Source organism: Xiphias gladius, chromosome 21 (genome assembly GCF_016859285.1).
Source record: "Xiphias gladius isolate SHS-SW01 ecotype Sanya breed wild chromosome 21, ASM1685928v1, whole genome shotgun sequence".
NCBI classification, from domain to species: domain Eukaryota; kingdom Metazoa; phylum Chordata; class Actinopteri; order Istiophoriformes; family Xiphiidae; genus Xiphias; species Xiphias gladius.
This window is the reverse complement of record NC_053420.1, coordinates 12,397,665-12,417,818: the sequence shown is the minus strand read 5'-3', so window position 1 is coordinate 12,417,818 and position 20,154 is coordinate 12,397,665. Positions and strand designations below refer to the sequence as shown.

Genomic DNA, 20,154 nt, shown 5'->3' with positions numbered 1-20,154 from the left:
AAAAATGAAACAATACTGGCATAAAAAACACTTAAACATTCTTTAGTTTATAACTTTGAAACTCCACATTAGAATATGTGGTAGCTTTATTTGTCTGGTCTATGATATTGCAAATAAAAGGTTAAGGTTTTGTTTCATGACCCATTAGTTATCAGAAGAGTCAGTACTTTTGAAGCCCTTTTGTTTTACACAGAAATTGATTTACAAAAGGTCCTAATGCAAAGATCTCAAACTAAAATAAGGGTAATAGAGAAAATGGTAAATTTTGATGCATTGATACTTGCAGTTTGCGTTGTTTTCACATTCAGGAGTGAAATGAAGCAATAAGTAAATTTTAAATTGAATTGTTATGTTATTTCAACTATCCTCACAATTAAAAGACATAGTATGATTATTTCCTCTCGTAGTGTTCATATGTTTAAAAGCTTCTGATGATTGTGTTGAGAGTTCCTAAAATGATCTGAAAGCCATCAATTTATATCTTGCAAGGAATTCTATACAGGGCAAAATTACAGGGCAATTCATATTTTAGATCTCCTGAGTCAACTGATCTACCTCACAATTGTACTTCAGTAAATGCCAAAGAGTAACATGATTAGAAAAAGTTCATTTCAAATAAACCTAATGAGTTCAAAATGTGTGTTAGATACAGATCAGTTTTAAAGTGAGAGGGAAAAATGTCCAAAATTCAATTCTTTAAGTACGTCTGTGAAGATTCTCAAATTTTTAAGGCCAAAAATTAAGAACATCACAGAGACAGTTTGAGTATCAGGGGTTCAAATGAATATACAAGAAAAGCCACATTTTTCAAGACTCATACAAACTCATCTGTAAAAGGGGCAGTCTTTAAAATAATTATCCTCTGATATTTATTCAGCAGAGTCTCTTTCTCCATGTTTCAGCAGCATGGTGTAATTTTTGTTTGTTTAAATGTCCATCCATGAGACTGGCAATTCCACAGCCCAATTTCTACAAACCTCTTTGACCTTTTGCACTTTTTTTGTTGCACCAGATTTTCTGTCACCATTTTTTTGGGAACTCACTGCAAAAGCACTGTTTAAAATTTCAGATAGAGACTTTTACAATTTTAGATTTAAGTAAACACAGCTCTAAATGGATGGGAAGCGAAAACTAAAAATACTAAAAATGAATTTTGAAATTATCTGTGACAAATATCCAAAATGTCAAGGAGAGGAGTATAGAAGAGTGTTTGGGCAACTAAATGTTCAGTGGTGACAATTAGAAATCAAAGCAATCAAAGAGGGGCTCCAGGAGTTAATTTTGGGACAGAAAAAGTCTCGATTTCCAAATTTGAGGTAATTCATGGAATTTGAACTCGTCACAAAAGAGCTTCCGTCGTCCAAAGTGGAAACTTATCCTGTCAATGTGTGGTTGCAAGTTCGAGTCTGTCAGGAGGAAGATGACATCACTTTCCTCCAGCCATGATTTTGAGGTACTGCAGTGCATTGTGGGCTGCGTTGGCTCGGGCGGCGTCTATACTCGGAGCAAAGCCGTGGCACACTGTGATTGGCTGTGTGGACAGCTCCACTAGACACTGGCAAAGGCCGCTCAGACTGCGCTCCTCTGAAACGAGAAAGAACAAGATGTTGAAAATCATCAACATCGAATAAATTCTAATAATAAAAATAATAAGCAATGTTTCTACGCAAAGTTATGTGATAAGCAGCAGGAAATCAGCAATGTGTAGTATACTAGACACCATATATAGTGGAGTATGACAGAGGATCAAGAGATATTATATTACATCTATTATAGTGTATATACTGTATAATGTAATATAATATTGTATTTATATGTAAGCATAAGAGCAATATGATAGAAACTAATATAGCAGTGTACACCAGAATACAGTATAATATGATAATAAGTAATAAGTATATTAATATAATACTACTACTACTACTGCTACTACTATTACTACTACTACTGCTACTACTACTACTACTTATTTCTATAAAACTAATTAATTTCTTAAGAAAAGTATTCAGCTGCAACTACTAGTTATTATCTTATCTATTAATATATTTTGAATCATTGGATTATTAATATTTTCTGTAGAATTTAAAGTAATGACAGATCCAATGCTACAAAACTGAGAAAACCAAGCAAATCTGTGATTCTGAAACCCACAAATGTTTGGTCTTTGTACTTGATAAAATTGGTATTAATTCGTTTTTGGTTAAAAGATAAATCATATGAACTTTTGAGTGTTAATCTCATAAGGTTTATATCAGGGTACTGGTTCCTTGAGAACACCCAGCACAAATATTTTAACAAATTTTTAAAAACTGATTATTTAATGGTCAATAAATGAACTTCAGCACTAAATTAGTCCCAAGCTGTAGCACAACCGAAAATTCTTGTGCATCTGTGAGGTGCTGTCCACAAACGAAATGGTTCACCTGCACTGAACTGTGACAACATGCAGCTGAGAGCTACTTCCTCCATATCTGATGACAGTAATAGTAACCACACAGCATCCTATTTGTTTTTTGGCATGCTGCCATCAAAATATGCCCATGATGCTCTGCAAGTCTTAGTTTGTGCAGCTGTCGTAAACCAGATGTGATAGCAGTAGGAGGCTCTGAAACCAAACAAGAATCCGTACACAGATGCACAGTGGAAGCTCAACTAATTCACAATATTTGCATGCTCCTAAGTGAAATGCAGCTCTTCATGCATGTAGACACATAGCCGGTTATGCCCATTCGATGACAACTCAACTCCTCTTAACCTTTCGATGTAGTCAGAATGTTGTGCTCAGCAGAAGCGAATGTAACTGTAATTTGCTCGTTTGCGAACTCACCTAGATCCAGATAACTGACGTCAAAGCGCTGCTCGGCAGACAGGTCACTCAGCAAGGAGCAGAAGTTGGAGTCGGAGGGCATGCCGAGAGGGTGGCTGCGGAGCTGGAGGATCTTCTCTCCAGCAGAGTTACGCAGAGAGTCCCATGTGCAGCTGAAGCCTTTACTTTTGCCCGACTCGGCTCTGCTCCCCATGTGCTGGGTGTGCAGGAGAGATGAAATAAGGTGCAGTTAAAAAAACACTATTATTATCTGCCAGCAAGATTTATGAGTAAGAAAAGGGGTGATGGGGTGACGGGGTGACAGGGCGACAGGTGCATATTTGAAGGACAAACAATTGGCAGTAGCCGACATTATAAAGCACTATGTAATGCAAATATCTGCATGCTATTAGGGGGAAATAATTGAGAATTTAGTAAGTACTTGGGTTTTAGTCATTTACGATGCAGCGGTGTGCATCCTCTTCTGTAATGTGCCGAATAATTTACCATGCAGGATTTCCTTAAGCTTTGTCAACGTTTGCACAGAGAAGGTCCGTTTCTGTTTGTTTCTCACCATGGTGAACGTGTCATCTTCCGTGTCAGCATCGTTGCTGGTCCTCAAGTCTACTGGGACGTCGTGTATACGCGATAACATCTTAGCTGCTGCGTTTCTCTTGGCTAGCTTCTTGGACGTACCACTTCCTAGAGACAAACTGGAAATCATGAGTAATGTTGCACAAGCAAATGGCCGCTGATTGATAACTGGTCTGACTACATCACAGTAAGAGCTTATAAGCAACCAAAGAGTTTGCTCGTATACCTTGTAAACACACACAACACGCACACTCACAGAATTAAACATTATGAAGTTTACCGATTTCCACAAATCTCTCGACTCTGCAGGTCATGGTGAACTCTTTGCGATGCGCTGGACCAGACTCCTGGGTGACCGTGTACTCTGGCAAGCGCCATCCTTTCTGCACCACCAGTTCCTGGCAGAGGCACACAGACAAATAGTAAAAATAAAAGACACAAAAAGGCATGAAACTGAAAACTATTCAGATATTGTTAATGACACAAACTGGGAAGGACTGATGAAACAATGACAGTATTCATTAGAAGAAAGTCAAACAACAAATTCAAACTTTAACTACAGCAGTTTTCTTCACCTGCAGAGCCCCTACAGGGTTACATTCAGACTGCTGAGAGCTGCCTGAGGTCTTCATCTCTGACTGGGACCTGCACAAAATATGAAATATAACAGCTCAGAAGAGGAAGTAGTAAAACCACACAGACCTCAATCTTGCATTTGTTCAGTGTTAAAACATTCTACATATCAGGCAGATGACAACCCATCAGATATACAGAGCATACTGAGATGTTATTTTGACAGCTGATGTTCTGATTCTGGAACCACACATTTTTTCCCCCCATTATATGTATCTTTTTTAACAGTAGAGCCAGTGGAAAGAAATGAAAAAAAAAAAAAAAATAGGAAACTGACCCGTCTCCATCAGTAGACACGTCAACCCCAATAAACCCGTCTACTCCAACTCCAACTCCAACACCAACCCCGGTGGGACCTCCGAGACCTCCTTTGAGCATCTTCAGAGCAGCCTCAGCTGCTTTGTGCTTGGCTGCCTTCTTGCTGGGCCCTTGGCCGGTGCAGCTGATCTCTCCGACGGAGACGCGGAAAGTGAAGTTGGGCTGGTGGGCCTGTCCCTCGGCCTTCAGCAGGTCATACACTGGGGTCTTGCCTATCCGCGTTCCATACTCCTGCAGCAGACTGATGGGCGTCTTCCCGGGATTCACAGCCAGCATTTGCTCAATACTAAATAAAAGAAAAACCCAATGCATGAGATGGACTGTTGACTGCAGCATGTCAGAGGAAATTAGGCCACGCAGTGCGTTTTTGTCCTTTTGACTGTATCTTTTACATTTTTTTCTAATGCTAAAATGTATGCACCCACCTAAATTACAGAAGGAGGCACCTGTTTCTGAGAGACTTCTCCCAACACCTCAATACAACAGAGTTGAAGGGAGTTTTAGTAGTACTCCCAAATTGTGCCTCTCCAGAAACAATATCCTGGCTATACAAATCCAGAAAGGCTCACTGTGAAGTCGAACCATTCTTCAAATAACCATAATCTAAAATTCCACATATCTCCTCTTTATTGTGGTGACAGAAATTTAAGCAGCGGAAATGAACCTGAATATATCCACGTGGGCTAGATACCCAGAGATGACTGAGAAAAAAAAAAACTTTATTGTGATCTTAGGTGAAATGACTCTCTAAGGGAATAATTCCATACACAAAAGCAAATATATGTATAAGGACAAACAATCCTATAGGGGAAAATGGCTTACAAAAATCTGAAAATGCAGGTTTCCAAGTCTGTGCACTGATATCTGTATGTTAGAACACACTGAATTAGCATTACAGATTGCTATCTACAACCAGAGCAGTTAATTGCTTAGAGTTTTTGCTCTGTCTTGATCTCTTTATCGGCCTGAAGACACTGCTACAGGTTATTAGTACAGTTACATATTGTGCTACAGGTGTCTAATAGCACTTGCGGGTCTCTGGGTCTCTCTGGATCCAGTAATTCAGCAACCACACAGTAACCAACAGGTCCAGCTTCCACGGACTTAATAATCATCAATCAGCACGACTACAGTTACCCTCGTCAGTCACACTCAGACACATATCTGGCACCTTATTTTGTACGTAGCCGAGTAGAGTTTGTACTGTCTAAATTACGGCATGTTCGTAAGAATTCAGAGCACTAGTTCAATAGTAGCAGCAATTCGGAAAAACCCACTAATAAAGGGCTCTAATGGTCAGTGCTATGTTAGCTTAGCCTCTGTGCATCTTCACCTGGAGCACCCGGAGTTTCTCTTCCAGCTGTCCGATGCTGTCTCGTCGTTCATTCCCTATTTCACGCAGACGATCGGTTTCGGATGGCAAATCCCCCCACCAATACAGACACTTCGCTTTTCATTAGACGGTATTTTCCCAGACAGTTGGTGAGGCAGCGGCATGTGAAGAGCAGACGAAGCGCCCTCAGCTCCGATAGAAAACAGATATGACGCATGACGTCTGCCGGCGAAACGCGAACTCTCATTGGTCCGAAGAAACTTTGGCTTAGTTCGTTTTGCGCACCGGGAGGTACCGACGGAGAATGCACAATACAAGGCAAAAGGTACGAGCAGGCACTCGTGCAGCGACTACTGGACGATTGTTCCTTTACACCAACAGAAGCAAGTGAATTAAAAAGAAGTACAGAGGTATCTCTGTCACTAAAATATTAATATATAAAAATATTCATTCGAAAGTAGAACTCGCCCATTTGAAAATGTGTATACCTTAATCTACAAACCTAGCTACTTACCTAGCGTTAGCTAGTACAGTAAAATGAACTATAACGTAAATAAGGTGCCGAAGGGAAGGAAAAATATCTCGGTAAATTTTCACTTTCATGGTTTTTAATTATTAACGTAAGTGCAGGAACTGTTGCATTCCAAAATAAAAACACAAAAAAAAAAACCCCAACAACTTTATGAGCCAACTAAAATCTTCAAAATCCTGTTGTCAAAAAACTGCATCGGATGAAAAAGTACCACAGAATGTAAGTATTCAAGTACAAATATACTTGAGTAAATGTTAGTTGTTGGTACCTCGTTTCGTAGGCCAGTTTTGGTTTTGTACAGCGTGTGAGCAAGTAATTATCCCACAATTTATGTTTTCTCTCCTCGGGGTAGCTTGTTGGACTGTAAGTTATTTGTTTTGTTTTTGTTTAAGGTTTGCACTTAATTATAGGCTACAGCAATAAAAAAAAGTATTTGCTGTGCTGAACAAGTTTTATTGCACCCTGTCTCTCTCTGCAATCATTTGTTACGACTAAAGTGGACCAGAAGAGGGCGACAGTCAGTCACTGATCTGCCCGGCTGACAGGCCTCTCTGTCGGGGCTTTGTTAGAGCTGTGGGGCCCCTGGTTCGCCTGGCACCTGTTATCTCCACTATAGACCAACAAGGAGACACGGGAAATTTCATTGGTTTAGTAGACGGACCATTCTTAAGCTAAAACTGAGAGTTTGGGCTCAGGCCCGCTGCAGTGTCTCAACTCAAAAGACCTTAAAGAGATACATCTCTACATAAATAACAGTAGTGACACACTTTACTTATATACCATCCATCTAAAGAAAGTTAAGAGGCGTTTTACATGGGAGAACCTTTTGGCGCTACAATTTAATATAGTGAAGGAATTAAAAGTACAAAAAAATGAAATAGAAAAGTTTCCCAGTAGTCTAAACAACAGTCCTTCACAAATCAAAGTGGTGCAGAGCAGTATAAAAACAAAATACGATACAAGAAAATAAAAGCGTAGCCTAGTAGATAACATGTTTAACAGACAACAGTCCTATCTAGTCTACCTGGCCTGACCAAACTTTGAATTCAAGTCTGTGTGTTGTGTGTAGAGGGGTAGGAAGATTGCATTTATTTATAATTTAGGCAAGCAAAAAGTGATGGCGTCAACAATACTAATTTAGGTCCCTGTTTCTCTTTTTAGTTTAAATCAATGCCTTGGTGAACACCCAGAGGAATCAAGCAGGGCCTTTTAATCTTTTGGACCCACTAGTTCAGGACCTTCTGCCCAACTAATGTAGCAGCACTTCCATAAAATATTTCAGTACATTTTCCACCTTTCCATCATTTCCTTTATTTCTGTGGCTCGTCAATTAACCCCATGATGGTTTGCTCATAAACCTCTGCTGGCCACCGTTGAAACAGAGCTCGGATTCTGATGTCTTCATTCACTGGCATCAGTGTGTCAATGTGGATAAGCACATTTTGCCAAATGCAACACAAAGCGAACTGGCCATGACAATGAGTAAAGTTGTCTCCCATTTGAACCCCCAAACCTACAATCAAAGCACCATGATTTATCTGTGACCCTCCTACTCATTATTCATACTTGCAGTGTTAATTAGCCTTGTTCACCAGGCCTTCATTTGTTGGTTGAAGGCCTTATTTTATTGACTTATAACGTGATAATGTAAGTGTTTTTATTGAGCTAGTGGTTAAAACACTGAGCGAATGAGATCAGAAATTAATACTGTCTTAGCAGTGACAATATACCTCATCCAAAATGTATGCACACATAGACGCACACATCCACAAACAAACTTTCCCTTTCCCTGTCTTGGACTAGCGCATTAGTATGTGCGGTTCTCTGGTTGCCAAAATCATCAGTAGATATCTTCAAGCATGGAGCTGTATGAATGCTCTTTTTCCCTCCATCCACAATATGATGTGTTTCCTTTTTTGTGTGTGTTTTGATCCCTCTCTTGCGGCCAAGCTGTGCTGTGGTGAGGCGCGGGTTCGAGTGGCGCTCCTGTGTTATTTTTGGCAGCAGCAATGGTTGGTGGCTGTTGAGGAGAGAAGAGACAGAAGGGGGATAGCGTGAAGCCCGAAACCGAGGCTGTTTAAGGGATTTCTGTCTGAAGGAATTGCTTTGTAATGATCAGAGACTCATTATGGATGTGTGCATGTGTGCTCTCAACCATGAATACACACACACACACACACACACACAGAAAAAGGCTGGCATGCACATTTGTACATTTAACACTTCACAAACACCTCATATACATGTGCTCATTTACAGACCACACACTCAAAGTCGCTAAATTGCTTAACATGTTGAATGCTTACGTTTTCATAGAATCAATACCGTCCATGTACAATGAAACCTACTTTAAGATTTACCAACAAATTGAAATATTTGTCCTGATTTATTTTTCACAGTTAGTCTTTTCCTGTCACATGGGAACTATTTCTTGTTTGTCAACCACTTTGTTAATGCTCTCTCTCCTTTGTGGGAGTCAGTCTGAGACATGCTGCCTGCTCAGGCAACATGCAGTGTCAGACATTCACGCTCCTCCCGCTACGCTTCTGAAAACACCATTTGAAAAAGATTTTCTCCAACTCTATTCTTGGCCACAGATCAAGAGAACGTTATTACTCTACTTTATTTATTTATATATTGTGGTGGCAATGTGTTTGAACGTATGCGTGCTTGTATGTATGTGTGTAAGTGTGTGTGTGTGTGCGGGTGAGTGATATGTAATTGTGTATGTATGCGAGTTAACCCACAAAGATATTTCAATTTCTTCAGAATATTAAATAAACATGGAGCAGCAGCAACAGCTTCAGTGAAGCGCTGCCTGCCAGTGGGTTTTGGGTTGGATGGGTGGCGGTGCTGGTGGTGAAGGGGGAGAGGGGGTTTGTGGCCGTGGCTCTGGGGGGGTGAGGCAGCTCATGGTCAGGGCCCCCGCCGGACACACTGGCGCCTCGCGCTGGAGGACTTCTGAACCACCACACTCCTCCACCAAAACCCTGCCAACCCTGGCTCCATGCTCCCGCTTCCAACCCAAATCACTCAGTTCTCTTTCTGCATTTTGACTCTCTCTCTCTCTCTCTCTCTCTCTCTCTCTCTCTCTCTCTCTCTCTCTCTTTGTCTGTCTCACTGTCTCTCTCCCTTATCCCTCCTTCCTCCCTGACTCTCTTTCCTTCTACAGTTTCCCCATTCAGTTGATCCACGTCCAGATTCATTTGCTATTTGGCTGCCTTTCTTCTCTCACTTACCGCTTTACTTTTAGTGGCAGGTCTCTCTGATTGTGTTTTCTCTACCTTTTCTCATTTGGGTTTTGTGTATTTACATATCCACCAGCCTTTCTCTTAACTGTCTCTCTTAAATCCCTTCATTTTAAATGTTCCAGGGAAGTATTTAGTGGCTTGAACTTAAAAAAAAAAGAAAAGAAAACAAGAATGGTTTGGGCTGTGTGTCAGTCAAAATACCATCAAGATAGTAAGAATTTTGAAAAGGAAAGAACAGTTTATGGGTGTTCTAGATATTTGTAAGGGTATTAGGTTATAATGGGCCATCAATTTTCTAAGTGTTTTTCCAACCATCTCCAAAAGATATAGGGCTATTCTTCTTGTCAATGGGAAAACAAACTTTCCTTTGAGGTCAAAGACAAGTAAGCCATGCCACCCTTACTATATGAGGTTTAGTGTACATTGATGTTACATAATGAAAAATATTTAAGATAACTGATAAAGAGCTAAAGCATGAACTTTATTCTGGCATCTTGGGTATATGTAGTTTTTCAAAAAAAACCCTCACTGCACCTAGCTTACTGCTGTGCATAATTGAATTATGGATGTCAAACATCTTAGGCAGAGTGGATATGTCTTTACGTGTCACACATGCAATTTTCTTAACTTAATTTTCCCCTGGAAGCAATTTGTCATCCGGAGGCCATTAAATGGGAAGGATATTATCTTTTTAAAGGGGCACAGAGTCACCCACAACCCTCCCACAGCTCCTATAAACAAAATGGCCTCATTTAGTGGTGCATTTGGTGCTTTGGGCAGCAAGGGAGGACTCCCTTTAAACTTTAAAGGCATTTCTAAGGCTAGGAAAGGCTGTGACATTGTACGATGAGAAGCACTCCAAGTTTGATGATGCAAGGCACACAGGCTGCTGTTTGTTTTGTCAGAAGTGAGGGTCATCTAACCTCCATTATCAGTGTGTAATAATGATTCATAAAGTGCCAGGAGAAGAGATAGGAAGTAGTGCCGCAAGATACAGCATTGTTGCATCAGCTGGACTCAAAGGCATGTTGCCACAATGGGAACTGAATTTACTGCATGAATGAAGAAAAGCACATGAGGACACCTGACTGACTGAGGCACATCCTTTGTACTTCTTTGTAACACAATGCTGCTTCCTCTCCTGACATGTAAATGATGGCTTAAAATGATAAGCAAAGTAGACATAAAGTACATCTGCAAGATAGCATGACCTTTTTACCTCCTGCCCTCTCTTATCTGGTATGATTTCCTCTTTAACCCCTGTTTTATTTAGCCTGACCTCTTCTGCTCTCCAGGTCATGTTATGGTTCACTCAGGTCAGTTTGCCTTTCCCCTTTGCCAAAAACTCTTATCTTGTTTTTATTTATGGCCCGTTAGCTGAGCCTCTGGGCGTGCTGACATTCTTTCCCCTTTCTCCCCCCACACTGTCACAGAGACCCTGCCACACCTGCAGACACCTGTGCTTTTGTCCTGCCTCGTGCCCCCACTGCTCCCTGCGTACACTGGTAGTGAGCAGTAGGCACCTGTGCCTGTGGCTATGTCAGAGCACAGTCCATTGTTTTACTTGACTACTCAGTTTGGACAAGATAACAGCATGAAAAGTAGGTTCATTAGCATTTTTTTTTTGGTTCTCTCATTGTAAAGAGGTGGCGTCTGAGTCTCTCAGAAAGTTGAAGCTCCCTTTAGTAATTCATTAAGTGTAAGTTCGTCTAACTCATGTAGACTCACCTAAACACTGCTTGAGTGAATGTTTTAAAATTACCTCTTTGTGTTAGTTCGGTCGGAAATGGGCTGTGTGATGGCTTAAACAGGTGTGTCTGGGATCCTCTGGAATAACCTGCAGTCTGCAGTGACTTTGTAAATGGAGTGCAGGGGCATGAGTGGGTAAACCATATGGAACAGATTGTCCAGCTTCTGCTGCCATGTGTCACTGCATGTATATTTTCTTTTTATGACCTTATTTGAAGCAACACTTGATGTTTCCTGGATTTCTAAATAAGAGAAGTAAAAATAACATTAAGGCTACAGTATGCCACCACCACTGCTGAGGGAGTGTATTTTAAAAAGGCAAAAAATACCAGTAGCTGCAGAAGTTTTAAAAGCCACTGACCGTCTTCCTAACCCCCCACCCTTACTTGCTGGCCTGACACACCCTGCCCATACCCCATTCTCCCTGTTTGCCTTTTATGTTGTGGACTCGACCGTGCGCCCACTTCAGACCACCGTAAACATGTCGGTCCCTGATGACAGAGTCGGCCCCGGGACGTTTTATATAAATTGACCTCAACTACAGCTCATTAGAAGCCCTAAATTGGAACCATGCAGCCAGCGAAGTGTAAATGTTACAACAGGAGAGTCAGTAGCTTCATGGGGGTTCTAGCTGCACAGGTCATCACTTCTGTGATGAAAATCCTTACTTATATATAGCAGATGTTTGGTTTCCCGTAGCTTTTTTTTTTTTGATTAAGTAAATCATTTTTCCACCAGAGTAGGGAAGGATTTTAACACATCTCTAAATTTGTTTAATGTGCTTATCATTCTTTAAAAACATCACCCGTTACCAGTATGGTTATTAACATGTCATAAAGATTAACTCCTTCTATAATTCTTTGTCTGGCGCTACTTCAGAGCAGAGCACATCTTTTGCAGGCTTCATTTAGTCTTCCCTGAGGCTATCTCTCCTTTAATGCAGAGTGGAGAGTCCACCCACCTCAAGTATTTTTATTAGTCTGCAATATAGCCTTAATGACCTGACAGAAAACTGGACAGAGAGATGCACAAGTGCCACTTGTGACTTAAACTCTTGCACAAACGCAAGAAAGCGCCATGTACAGCGGCAGCAGAATCTCAAATTGGAGGTTTTTGATAGATTGTATAATATACTTGATGGTCAGCCCAGCTTCTTCTCTGCATTCGTATCTCCGCATCATGCCTTTCGTCCAGCATCCTGCCTTAATTGGAGCCCTTTGTTTGACCATCTCCCTCAATGAACAATACAGCCACAGCTCCCCTGTCCTAATCCCCTCTTCTCCTCTCGCCTCACTCTGCTGGAGCATCGCTCGCCGTAATTACCCCTCACAAACCGGAGAGTGGAGTGATTGTCTTGAGTGTAACTACAGTCCCTCTGAAAGGGGGTCATTGTGGGGAGTTAAGACTTCACATCAGTGGACGGCTTTGTTTGTGCTGCAAAAGATAATGAAAGTATTTGCTTGGCCAGGGTGAGATGGAAATATAGTAAGATATGAGAATTACGAGGAGAGGAGGGGATGAAGTGTGGAAGAGCAGCCTTCATGCTCAAAGAGCAACTGCTTTTCATTGTTTGCAACTGAAAGTCAAGCTGACATACTTGAACGTCCTTGTGTAGGAATAACACCAGCGAAGAAAATGCTTTTGAAATTTCTTTACTTTTTAAAGCACCAAAGTTGTCATGATTCCACACCATAGCTCTTACAACATGTATACCTTTGCCAGGTTTCATGCTTTATCACTATTTACAGTATCTTATACACTCATTTCACAACAAATCAGCAAACATTGGTAGTTCGTCACTACCATAATGAGGAAAATTGTGAACAACAAATTAAGCTCTTACGTTTTGTTTTTTTTTGTTTTTTTAACTGAAGCAACATAGACATCTTTCTCATCATGGAAGTAACACAAAATGTAGAAAATACATAAAAAAGTAGAAAAATAACACACCTAACAATATCTATATATCGTTGTAAATATATAGTATGTACAAACAAGGAGAAGCCCTTATTAATCATTACTTTGCCAGGTGTGGAAGACTTCACAATTAAAAGATTATATAGAAATAGTTTACACGCACATCAAACTTCAAGATCTATAAATAAATCTTTTAAAACATAGCCCCAAACTTCACGTTATAACTAATAAATAAGAAAAAAAAGTATTAATTTAATGCATTTTAATTTCTTTTTGGCCAGCTTCAATCATCTTGCGTTTTTTCAGGCATTATATTTCCTGCAGGGTGCAAGATAATCTTCCATGTGTATAATTTAAGACATAAATTAGATTATTTATGTAAATATGAAATTAAATTAGACATTGTAAGAAGCAAACAGCAAACAAAAGTGAAATGAAAAACCTTTTACATCAAAATGTCTTTGGCAACAAGAAGCAGTAAGTAAGACTGTCCTTTGATTGTTTCAAGAATAATGAATGAGTATCAAAGTACAGCTGTAAATCAGATTTTTCTCTAGGCATGCAATGCTCCATCAACTCCATCATCCTAACCATAAATCTCGTTCTTAAACTACTTTCCTTTTGTGGCTTCAGAGCTCTTTTCCTTCTGCTTTTGCAGATTAAATTTCCCCAGTGGTTTGTCTCATTTGAAAGGCAGAAAATGTGTGTAGGCTATAAAATGTGCGCATGAGCATGTTTACTTGTATGTGTTTGTGTGTATGTGTGTGTGTGTGGCTGTGTGTGTGCTTGCATGTATGTATGCATTATATACGCCTGCACATTTGCTCATAGTTATCTCTGCATGTGTGTGTGTACATCCAACATGCAGGTTATATTTGTGTTCATTTACATCCTGGTTTGGTTGCTCATATTTGTGTGCGCCTGCATACATTTGTGCATTGGTATATGTTTGCAGGCTTGCTCATGTTGTGTGTGTGTGTTGGGTGTGTAGTCCAGACAAAATGAAGTGATTATTACCTGCAACATGCTCAGTCATTTATCATATCAAGTCTTTATAAACTTGGTCTCATGTCCTTTGTATGTCTTGAAACAAAATACTGTCTTTTTTTTATTAAAAGGTGGATTTTTCACCATAAAAACAAACCCATAATGTCTCAAAATAGTACTGAATAGAAGATTTAATGAAGTCAGATCTCCAACAGTCCACTGCTGTTCTCCACTCCATTATGTGTGCCAGTCTTCTCGTCTCCGTTGGTGATTTGGTCAGCGACAGGATTGGTGGGTACAGCGCTGGTGTTGAGCTCTGCGGTCTCTTCACTCCGAGGATCGGTGTCTCCCTCCACAGCTACAGCTTTCCCCTGCATTGCAGAATCTGCATGGGTCTTCTGGTGCTTTGAGAGGTGGTCGCTGCGTGTGAAACGCTTGTTGCACAGTAGACAGGTGAACTTCTTCTCTCGCGTGTGGGTGCGCACATGCCTCTCCAGTTCGTCCGAGCGGGTGAAACGCTTCCCGCAGAACAGCCAGTTGCAAACAAAGGGCCGCTCACCGGTGTGCCAGCGCAGGTGGGCCTTGAGGTGGGAGGCCTTGCCGTAGACCTTCCCACAGCCTGGGATGTGGCAGCTGTGGACCGGCTTCTTCCTCAGGGATGCGGCAGAGGCTCCCAGCCTCTCCAGCTCCTGGCAGTTGGGGCAGTCACACGAGGATCTAGTGGGTGTTGCCCCTCCACTGTAGCCCCCTGATCCCCTAGCAGGCTTTAGGCCCATTGGACTCTCAATCAGCCCTGCACTTGGCACAGGTTTGGGCTTGTACATGTCCTGGGGCAGCATGTGCTGGGAAGGCTGGAGGAGGTGTGAGGAGGAGCCCAGTCCCACAGAAGGGTAAGGTGCTGGGTTGAGGGGCGTAAAGTCGGTGCTGTAACTGGGCAGTTGTGGGCTCAGGGAGGCCTGTGGTGCTACAGGCTGCAGCGAGGCCTGGAGACCTCCGTCAGCCTGGGGCTGCGTTGCTGACAGCCAGTTGGAGTTGGGGTGGACGTCCCACCAGGAGGATGTTGCATTGGCTGGGGCAGCAGTAATGCCAGGATGGATACCAGCTTTATACCAGGAGCCATAGGGGTGTGTCATATCCAGTGAGGTGTAGACACTGGTGAGGCAGTCAGCTGTAGCGTGGGCCTTGGACACTAAAAGAGACGGGTCCTGGGAGACAGAGGTCTGGAAGGAGTGGGAGAAAGGGTTATACTCTGTAGTGTAGCCTCCGGCTGAAGGAGGGGGGCTTCCAGTGGGGGTAAGCAGCCCGCCACCTCCTCCCCCTCCTCCAGCTGTGGTGAAGGAGCCAGTGTAGGAGTCCGCCAGGCCACTGCCGTCTGCGGTCCGTCCGTTCTTAGCTGTCTGAAGGTCAGAGGTCATGGTGTAGGGCTTCTTTACTGGAGTGCTGCTGCCGGTCTTACCAGGTGTAGCCGAATCCCTGACGGGGCTGGTGCTGCCGAACTTGTTACAGGTAGCAGTTAACATAGCCAGAGGACTGGAGCCATAGCGTGCGTCTTCCTGGGGAGGAGGAGACAAGGGAGAAAATGAGACTGTCTGTCTGCAGGAAATGGCTGCTTGCTGCTGCTGCTCCTGTCAGTGTCAACTCTAATAAAAAACTTATGTCTGACTGCCACCGCTGGCTTTTCCCTCTCTCTCTGTTTTCAAAGTGGTCAGGGCAATTTTAAGCAGTGAATGTTTATGCTTGTGAAGGTTCTGCTCTGCTCAGCAAGGGCGGAATTCCCTCGCTCTTTTGTTTCACTTTAACCACTGTCTACAAGCTATTCTTAATTTTGCATTCATGTTTGTTTTAAAGTTTTTCCACCTGTCTCCACAGTCTGCGACATACAAATATATACATTGTGCACGGATTAACTGTAACTGTGTCTCAGTTACAGCAGACAAGGATACCTTGTCAAACATGTTTGTTTTTTTGTTTGTTTTTTTTGCTCTAGTGGTCACCGTGACATTGAAGATGGTTAGACAAGTGTCACAACAGTCTCACCATTGTCCTTTTCTAGTCTTACAGATTTAGATGTAACCATTGTCTGTGTTCATGATCATGTCAGTTGTCAATTTATGTAATGGTATTTCCTGTAAACATTCAGAATCTTCATCAGAATCCTCATCAGCCTGTTTAGGAAACAAAACGTTTTCCATTTTTTTCCCCGTTTTTCCAAGTTACTGGGTATATCTGACTGAAACGCTCCATCGAAGAAACGTCACTTTTCATAAAAATGACCTTATGTGATACTTTCCCTTCTCCATGTGGTAGGTAACTAATGCCATAACACAACATATCAGAGGCCTCTGTCTTTCTACTGTTACTGCTCACTATACATGTGGATACAATTAATCAAATATCAGTATTTTGTTCTCATAATATTTCTATTGAACATCACTGTGATTCTGTAATATGTAATTTGTGATTTATACTGTCTGTGTTGTACTTTGAATTGTTTATCCGCTGTGGCATCAATGTAACACTCTTGTGATAAGGGTGAATAAATACGCTTTAAGGCGCACTACATCTCTTTTTTTAATTCTAGCCCATAACTTTGAATAAGTGTGAATGTAAAACTTGTCAAATATCCCCATCTCTTATAGACATAAACCTCAGTCTTTCAATGCAGACTGACTTCTTATTCAAAGGGGGTTAATGCTTATCTCAGTCTCTTACAACAAGCCCTGGGGTCAGCCCTTTGCATCCTGTTGATTTTGCTCTGTTTTCAGGTTAACGCTGTTCCATCAGTGACTTTTAGGTATTTTACAGCTCCTATAGTCCCTGCCGTCTTCTTAATTTCCATCCACTGCTTGTCAATGTAAAACCTCTTGCGGCCACGTGAGATAACATCTTATTGAATTATCTTCATAATTTTCTGTTTGCGCTGGGGCATAGGATGAATCTGCCTAGAGGAAGTGTAGATCCTAGGCTTAGGCAAAGATGAGCAGAGGGTAAAAGGTGAGTAGTAAAGTTTCATGGTACTGAGCAACTCTGTCAGCAGCTCAACCTTAATTTGCTTTAAATCACTTACCATGAAGAGCTAAGATCTTTCTTCATTAATGCAAATTATAATTTCCCTTATCCTGTTAAGGCACAGATTTATAGTCAGTCATGTATTGTCTTTCACTCGCCAAATTCCTTCAAGTTAAGCTCCTGGGCCGAGTTTCCTCACATCAACTTACTACAAAACAAATTCTAGCTTGAATTTCAGCAATATTCACGTCATAAAAAGTTGGGTTTGTATGAAGAAGAAGAAGAAGAAGAAGAAAAAAACCAAATCTACTTACAATTACATTCCCTACCTCCAGAATAGATGCGGCCATCCCTGAGAAACAAAATCCTAAGGAAGCTGAGGGGAGTGGGAGAAGCTCTGAGTCCCGGGACAGTTTGGAAGAAGTCGGGCACTAACGCGGGGAAGTGTTTTGAGGCACAGGGAGCCCGCCCCCTAATTACAGCCTCCGGGCTCTTTGAAGACTCGGCAAGAAGCAATAAAAATCCAGAGACGGAGGAAAACGGACGGAGATTGGTGGATAGGGAGAGGACATCCCACCTCCCCAAACGGAGAGTGTCGAATCATTTTTCATGATAAACGCATGAATGGGTTACTCATCAATCACCATGTGCACATTATTTCAATTTCACTAGCATTATTTTTTCCACTGGGATTAGTCCAGTGGAGTCTTAGGCAAGAGGCTACACTTAACATGGAGAATTACAGCATCCAGCCGGATTTCTCCATAAAGATAACAGACTTAGACATACTGTAAATGGCATTCATGCCATTAGACACATTACCATGGGAGAACTGTAAATAAAAAGTGGACTAAAGCTCTTTCCCGGTCTCCTCTGAGAGAGGAAAAATAACAAAAGAACATGTAGCCTCGGCCTACGCCACATAAATCAAAGAAGAAGAAAAAAAAATTAAGCTGACCGAGTCTGTGGTTTCCATCCGAGATTTTATTATTCTGGTTTCAACCCTCTCTCTGTTTCCAATATTCTTAAATGCAGTTAACTGCCTTTTTTGACATTAACTGTGATGGTAAAAGAGGCTGAACTACAGAGACAGGCGAAGAAGAAAAGGATCAAGTCATTAAATAAAATAAAGAAGAGATTATCGCATCAAATAAAATGAATTCGTACGGCGAATTGACGAGGGGGAAAAGACTCGCAGGATTGTTTCCTCAAGAGAGACCTGTGATAAAAAGAGGAAGAAGTGAAGGATGAAAGCTAAAAGAGAAAGTTTGAAAAAGAAAAAAAACATGTATCTATATATATAGATATATATATATATATATCCTGCCAAAGACGGTTGCAACGTGGTATTTCAGAATCGTCCAAATATCTGCCAATATCATTATGAATGATCGAGTCTGGAAATAAGATTTTCAGAGGAAAATATGAAAATATGTATTTGCCTTATTTTGCTGACTTACTAGTTTAAAATACTTGTTGTCCCCAAACTGCTTGCATGCATGTAAACTAATGGCAGTGGTGTCTTTTTCTGTTAAACTTTGTGTAAACCCTTTTAAAATCATGACAAAAATCACAAGTCTATATTAATTCATCATTAACTCTAACACTCCAGAGAATTAGTCAACTTTTAATTTTATTTAGAAAGAAAATAATTACATTCAGCAATGCTCTATGACAAACCCACCAAAACTGTAACTTTAGGAGCTTAACTTCTTCTTTAGGAAATTACACTTTTTTTTTAAATTTCATAAATTTACATATAACAAATATTCATACACATCATAGTAGCATAGGCAACTATATGTACAGTTACATTAAAAATATGGTCATGAAACCATTGATTTTAAGCAAATTTGCCCATATATGGTACAACACCAGTGACACAAGACACGAAAGAGAAAGAAGCATCATCTTGATATTTTTTCTCAGAGGAAAATATATTTTAAAAAGACTAATCAGTCCTAATTAGGCTTTATGGATATCTGAAAATTGTATTTAATGAGCCAAATAGACGACAATTTCTTTGGTTTAATGTTATTTTATATGCTCTCCTTACAGCTTGTGATTTATTTGGGCTGAAGATGAATCTCGATAGAAAAGGGGAAAAAAGGCTTTTCATTGAAGCCGTCGTTCACGTTTCTTTGGCCGTGTACATTTTATTGATTTTCATTTACTGGTTGAAAAATTCAAAAACCCAACTTTCAGTCTCGACTAAGACAAGTTCTCAGCGCCTTTTTGTGGGCGTCTCTTTTTCTGAAGGAGAGCACAGAAGATTAAAATTGTTGTCAAAAATAAACATGTAATTTCTGTCCTTATTTTCTCCTCAATTACAGGGCATGGTCAGAGCTGGGCTTGTCGTTCTGGAGAGTCTGGCCCTCACATGAACACGGCGGCTATATTTGGCAGTCTGTTCTCCAACTGACCTTCACTGCTTTATTTTCTTATTCCAGAAGGGGTGTGAGGAGAAGAACAAAGGCTGCTACATGCAATAGTTTACATGGTCACACACTCCTACGGGACTGTACTCGCAGTCACATAAACCTAAAAACCTCACCCCAGACTGAGGGCAAAGTGTCGCAGAAGGCAGACGATGACAACACCTGCTATGTATCTATCTACTGACATCCATAAGGAATATAATCAATGTCGTCTCCCGCGGGCCTACATACAGTCCGCACAGATACATGCGTGATACGTGGCAATCTTTTCACACTTTGTGACGCATTTCCCTGGCCTCTCATTTGACACATGTTCTGTTACTGGCGTTAGTCTTTAAGTGAAGTGTTCCTTTTCTTCCTAGTGTTCATTATTGCTTTACGTTTTACATTCAAGTGAAATGAGAGGGGAGGTAAAAAGCTCCTATACTGCTGAAAAGTAATCCGCAGTGGGCTGCTTTTCCTCATTTTTATAAGACTTGTAGTAATCTAAAACTTTGGCGTGTTCCCATTTACAGTATTCTTCAAAAGAGAGCAAGTGAGATCTATAATTAGAGGATGCGTTAAGCTCTTAACAGCCTCTTCAAAAA

The 20,154-nt window shown here is 41.0% G+C and overlaps 2 protein-coding genes across 3 annotated transcripts; both read right to left on the bottom strand.

The window, feature by feature from the left end:
- Positions 1-80: 80 nt before the first annotated feature.
- tarbp2 (TAR (HIV) RNA binding protein 2) lies at positions 81-5,903 on the bottom strand. Its single transcript, XM_040159463.1, has 7 exons — positions 5,685-5,903; positions 4,311-4,637; positions 3,976-4,045; positions 3,681-3,798; positions 3,381-3,508; positions 2,828-3,023; positions 81-1,584 (listed from the first exon to the last, which is right to left on the bottom strand). Exons 1-7 carry the CDS (start codon positions 5,735-5,737, stop codon positions 1,427-1,429), a joined length of 1,050 nt encoding a protein of 349 aa, XP_040015397.1. The 5' UTR covers positions 5,738-5,903; the 3' UTR covers positions 81-1,426.
- Positions 5,904-14,320: 8,417 nt separating this feature from the next.
- On the bottom strand, positions 14,321-17,500 carry sp7 (Sp7 transcription factor). Of its 2 annotated transcripts, none has more exons than XM_040116100.1 (2): positions 17,444-17,500; positions 14,321-15,673 (listed from the first exon to the last, which is right to left on the bottom strand). In XM_040116100.1, the coding sequence occupies exons 1-2, from the start codon at positions 17,477-17,479 to the stop codon at positions 14,321-14,323; spliced, it is 1,389 nt and encodes a 462-aa protein (XP_039972034.1). In that variant the 5' UTR covers positions 17,480-17,500. The 2 variants fall into 2 exon arrangements, with proteins under 2 accessions (XP_039972034.1, XP_039972035.1); XM_040116101.1 differs by having other exon boundaries at positions 17,459-17,479.
- Between the last annotated feature and the right edge of the window lie 2,654 nt (positions 17,501-20,154).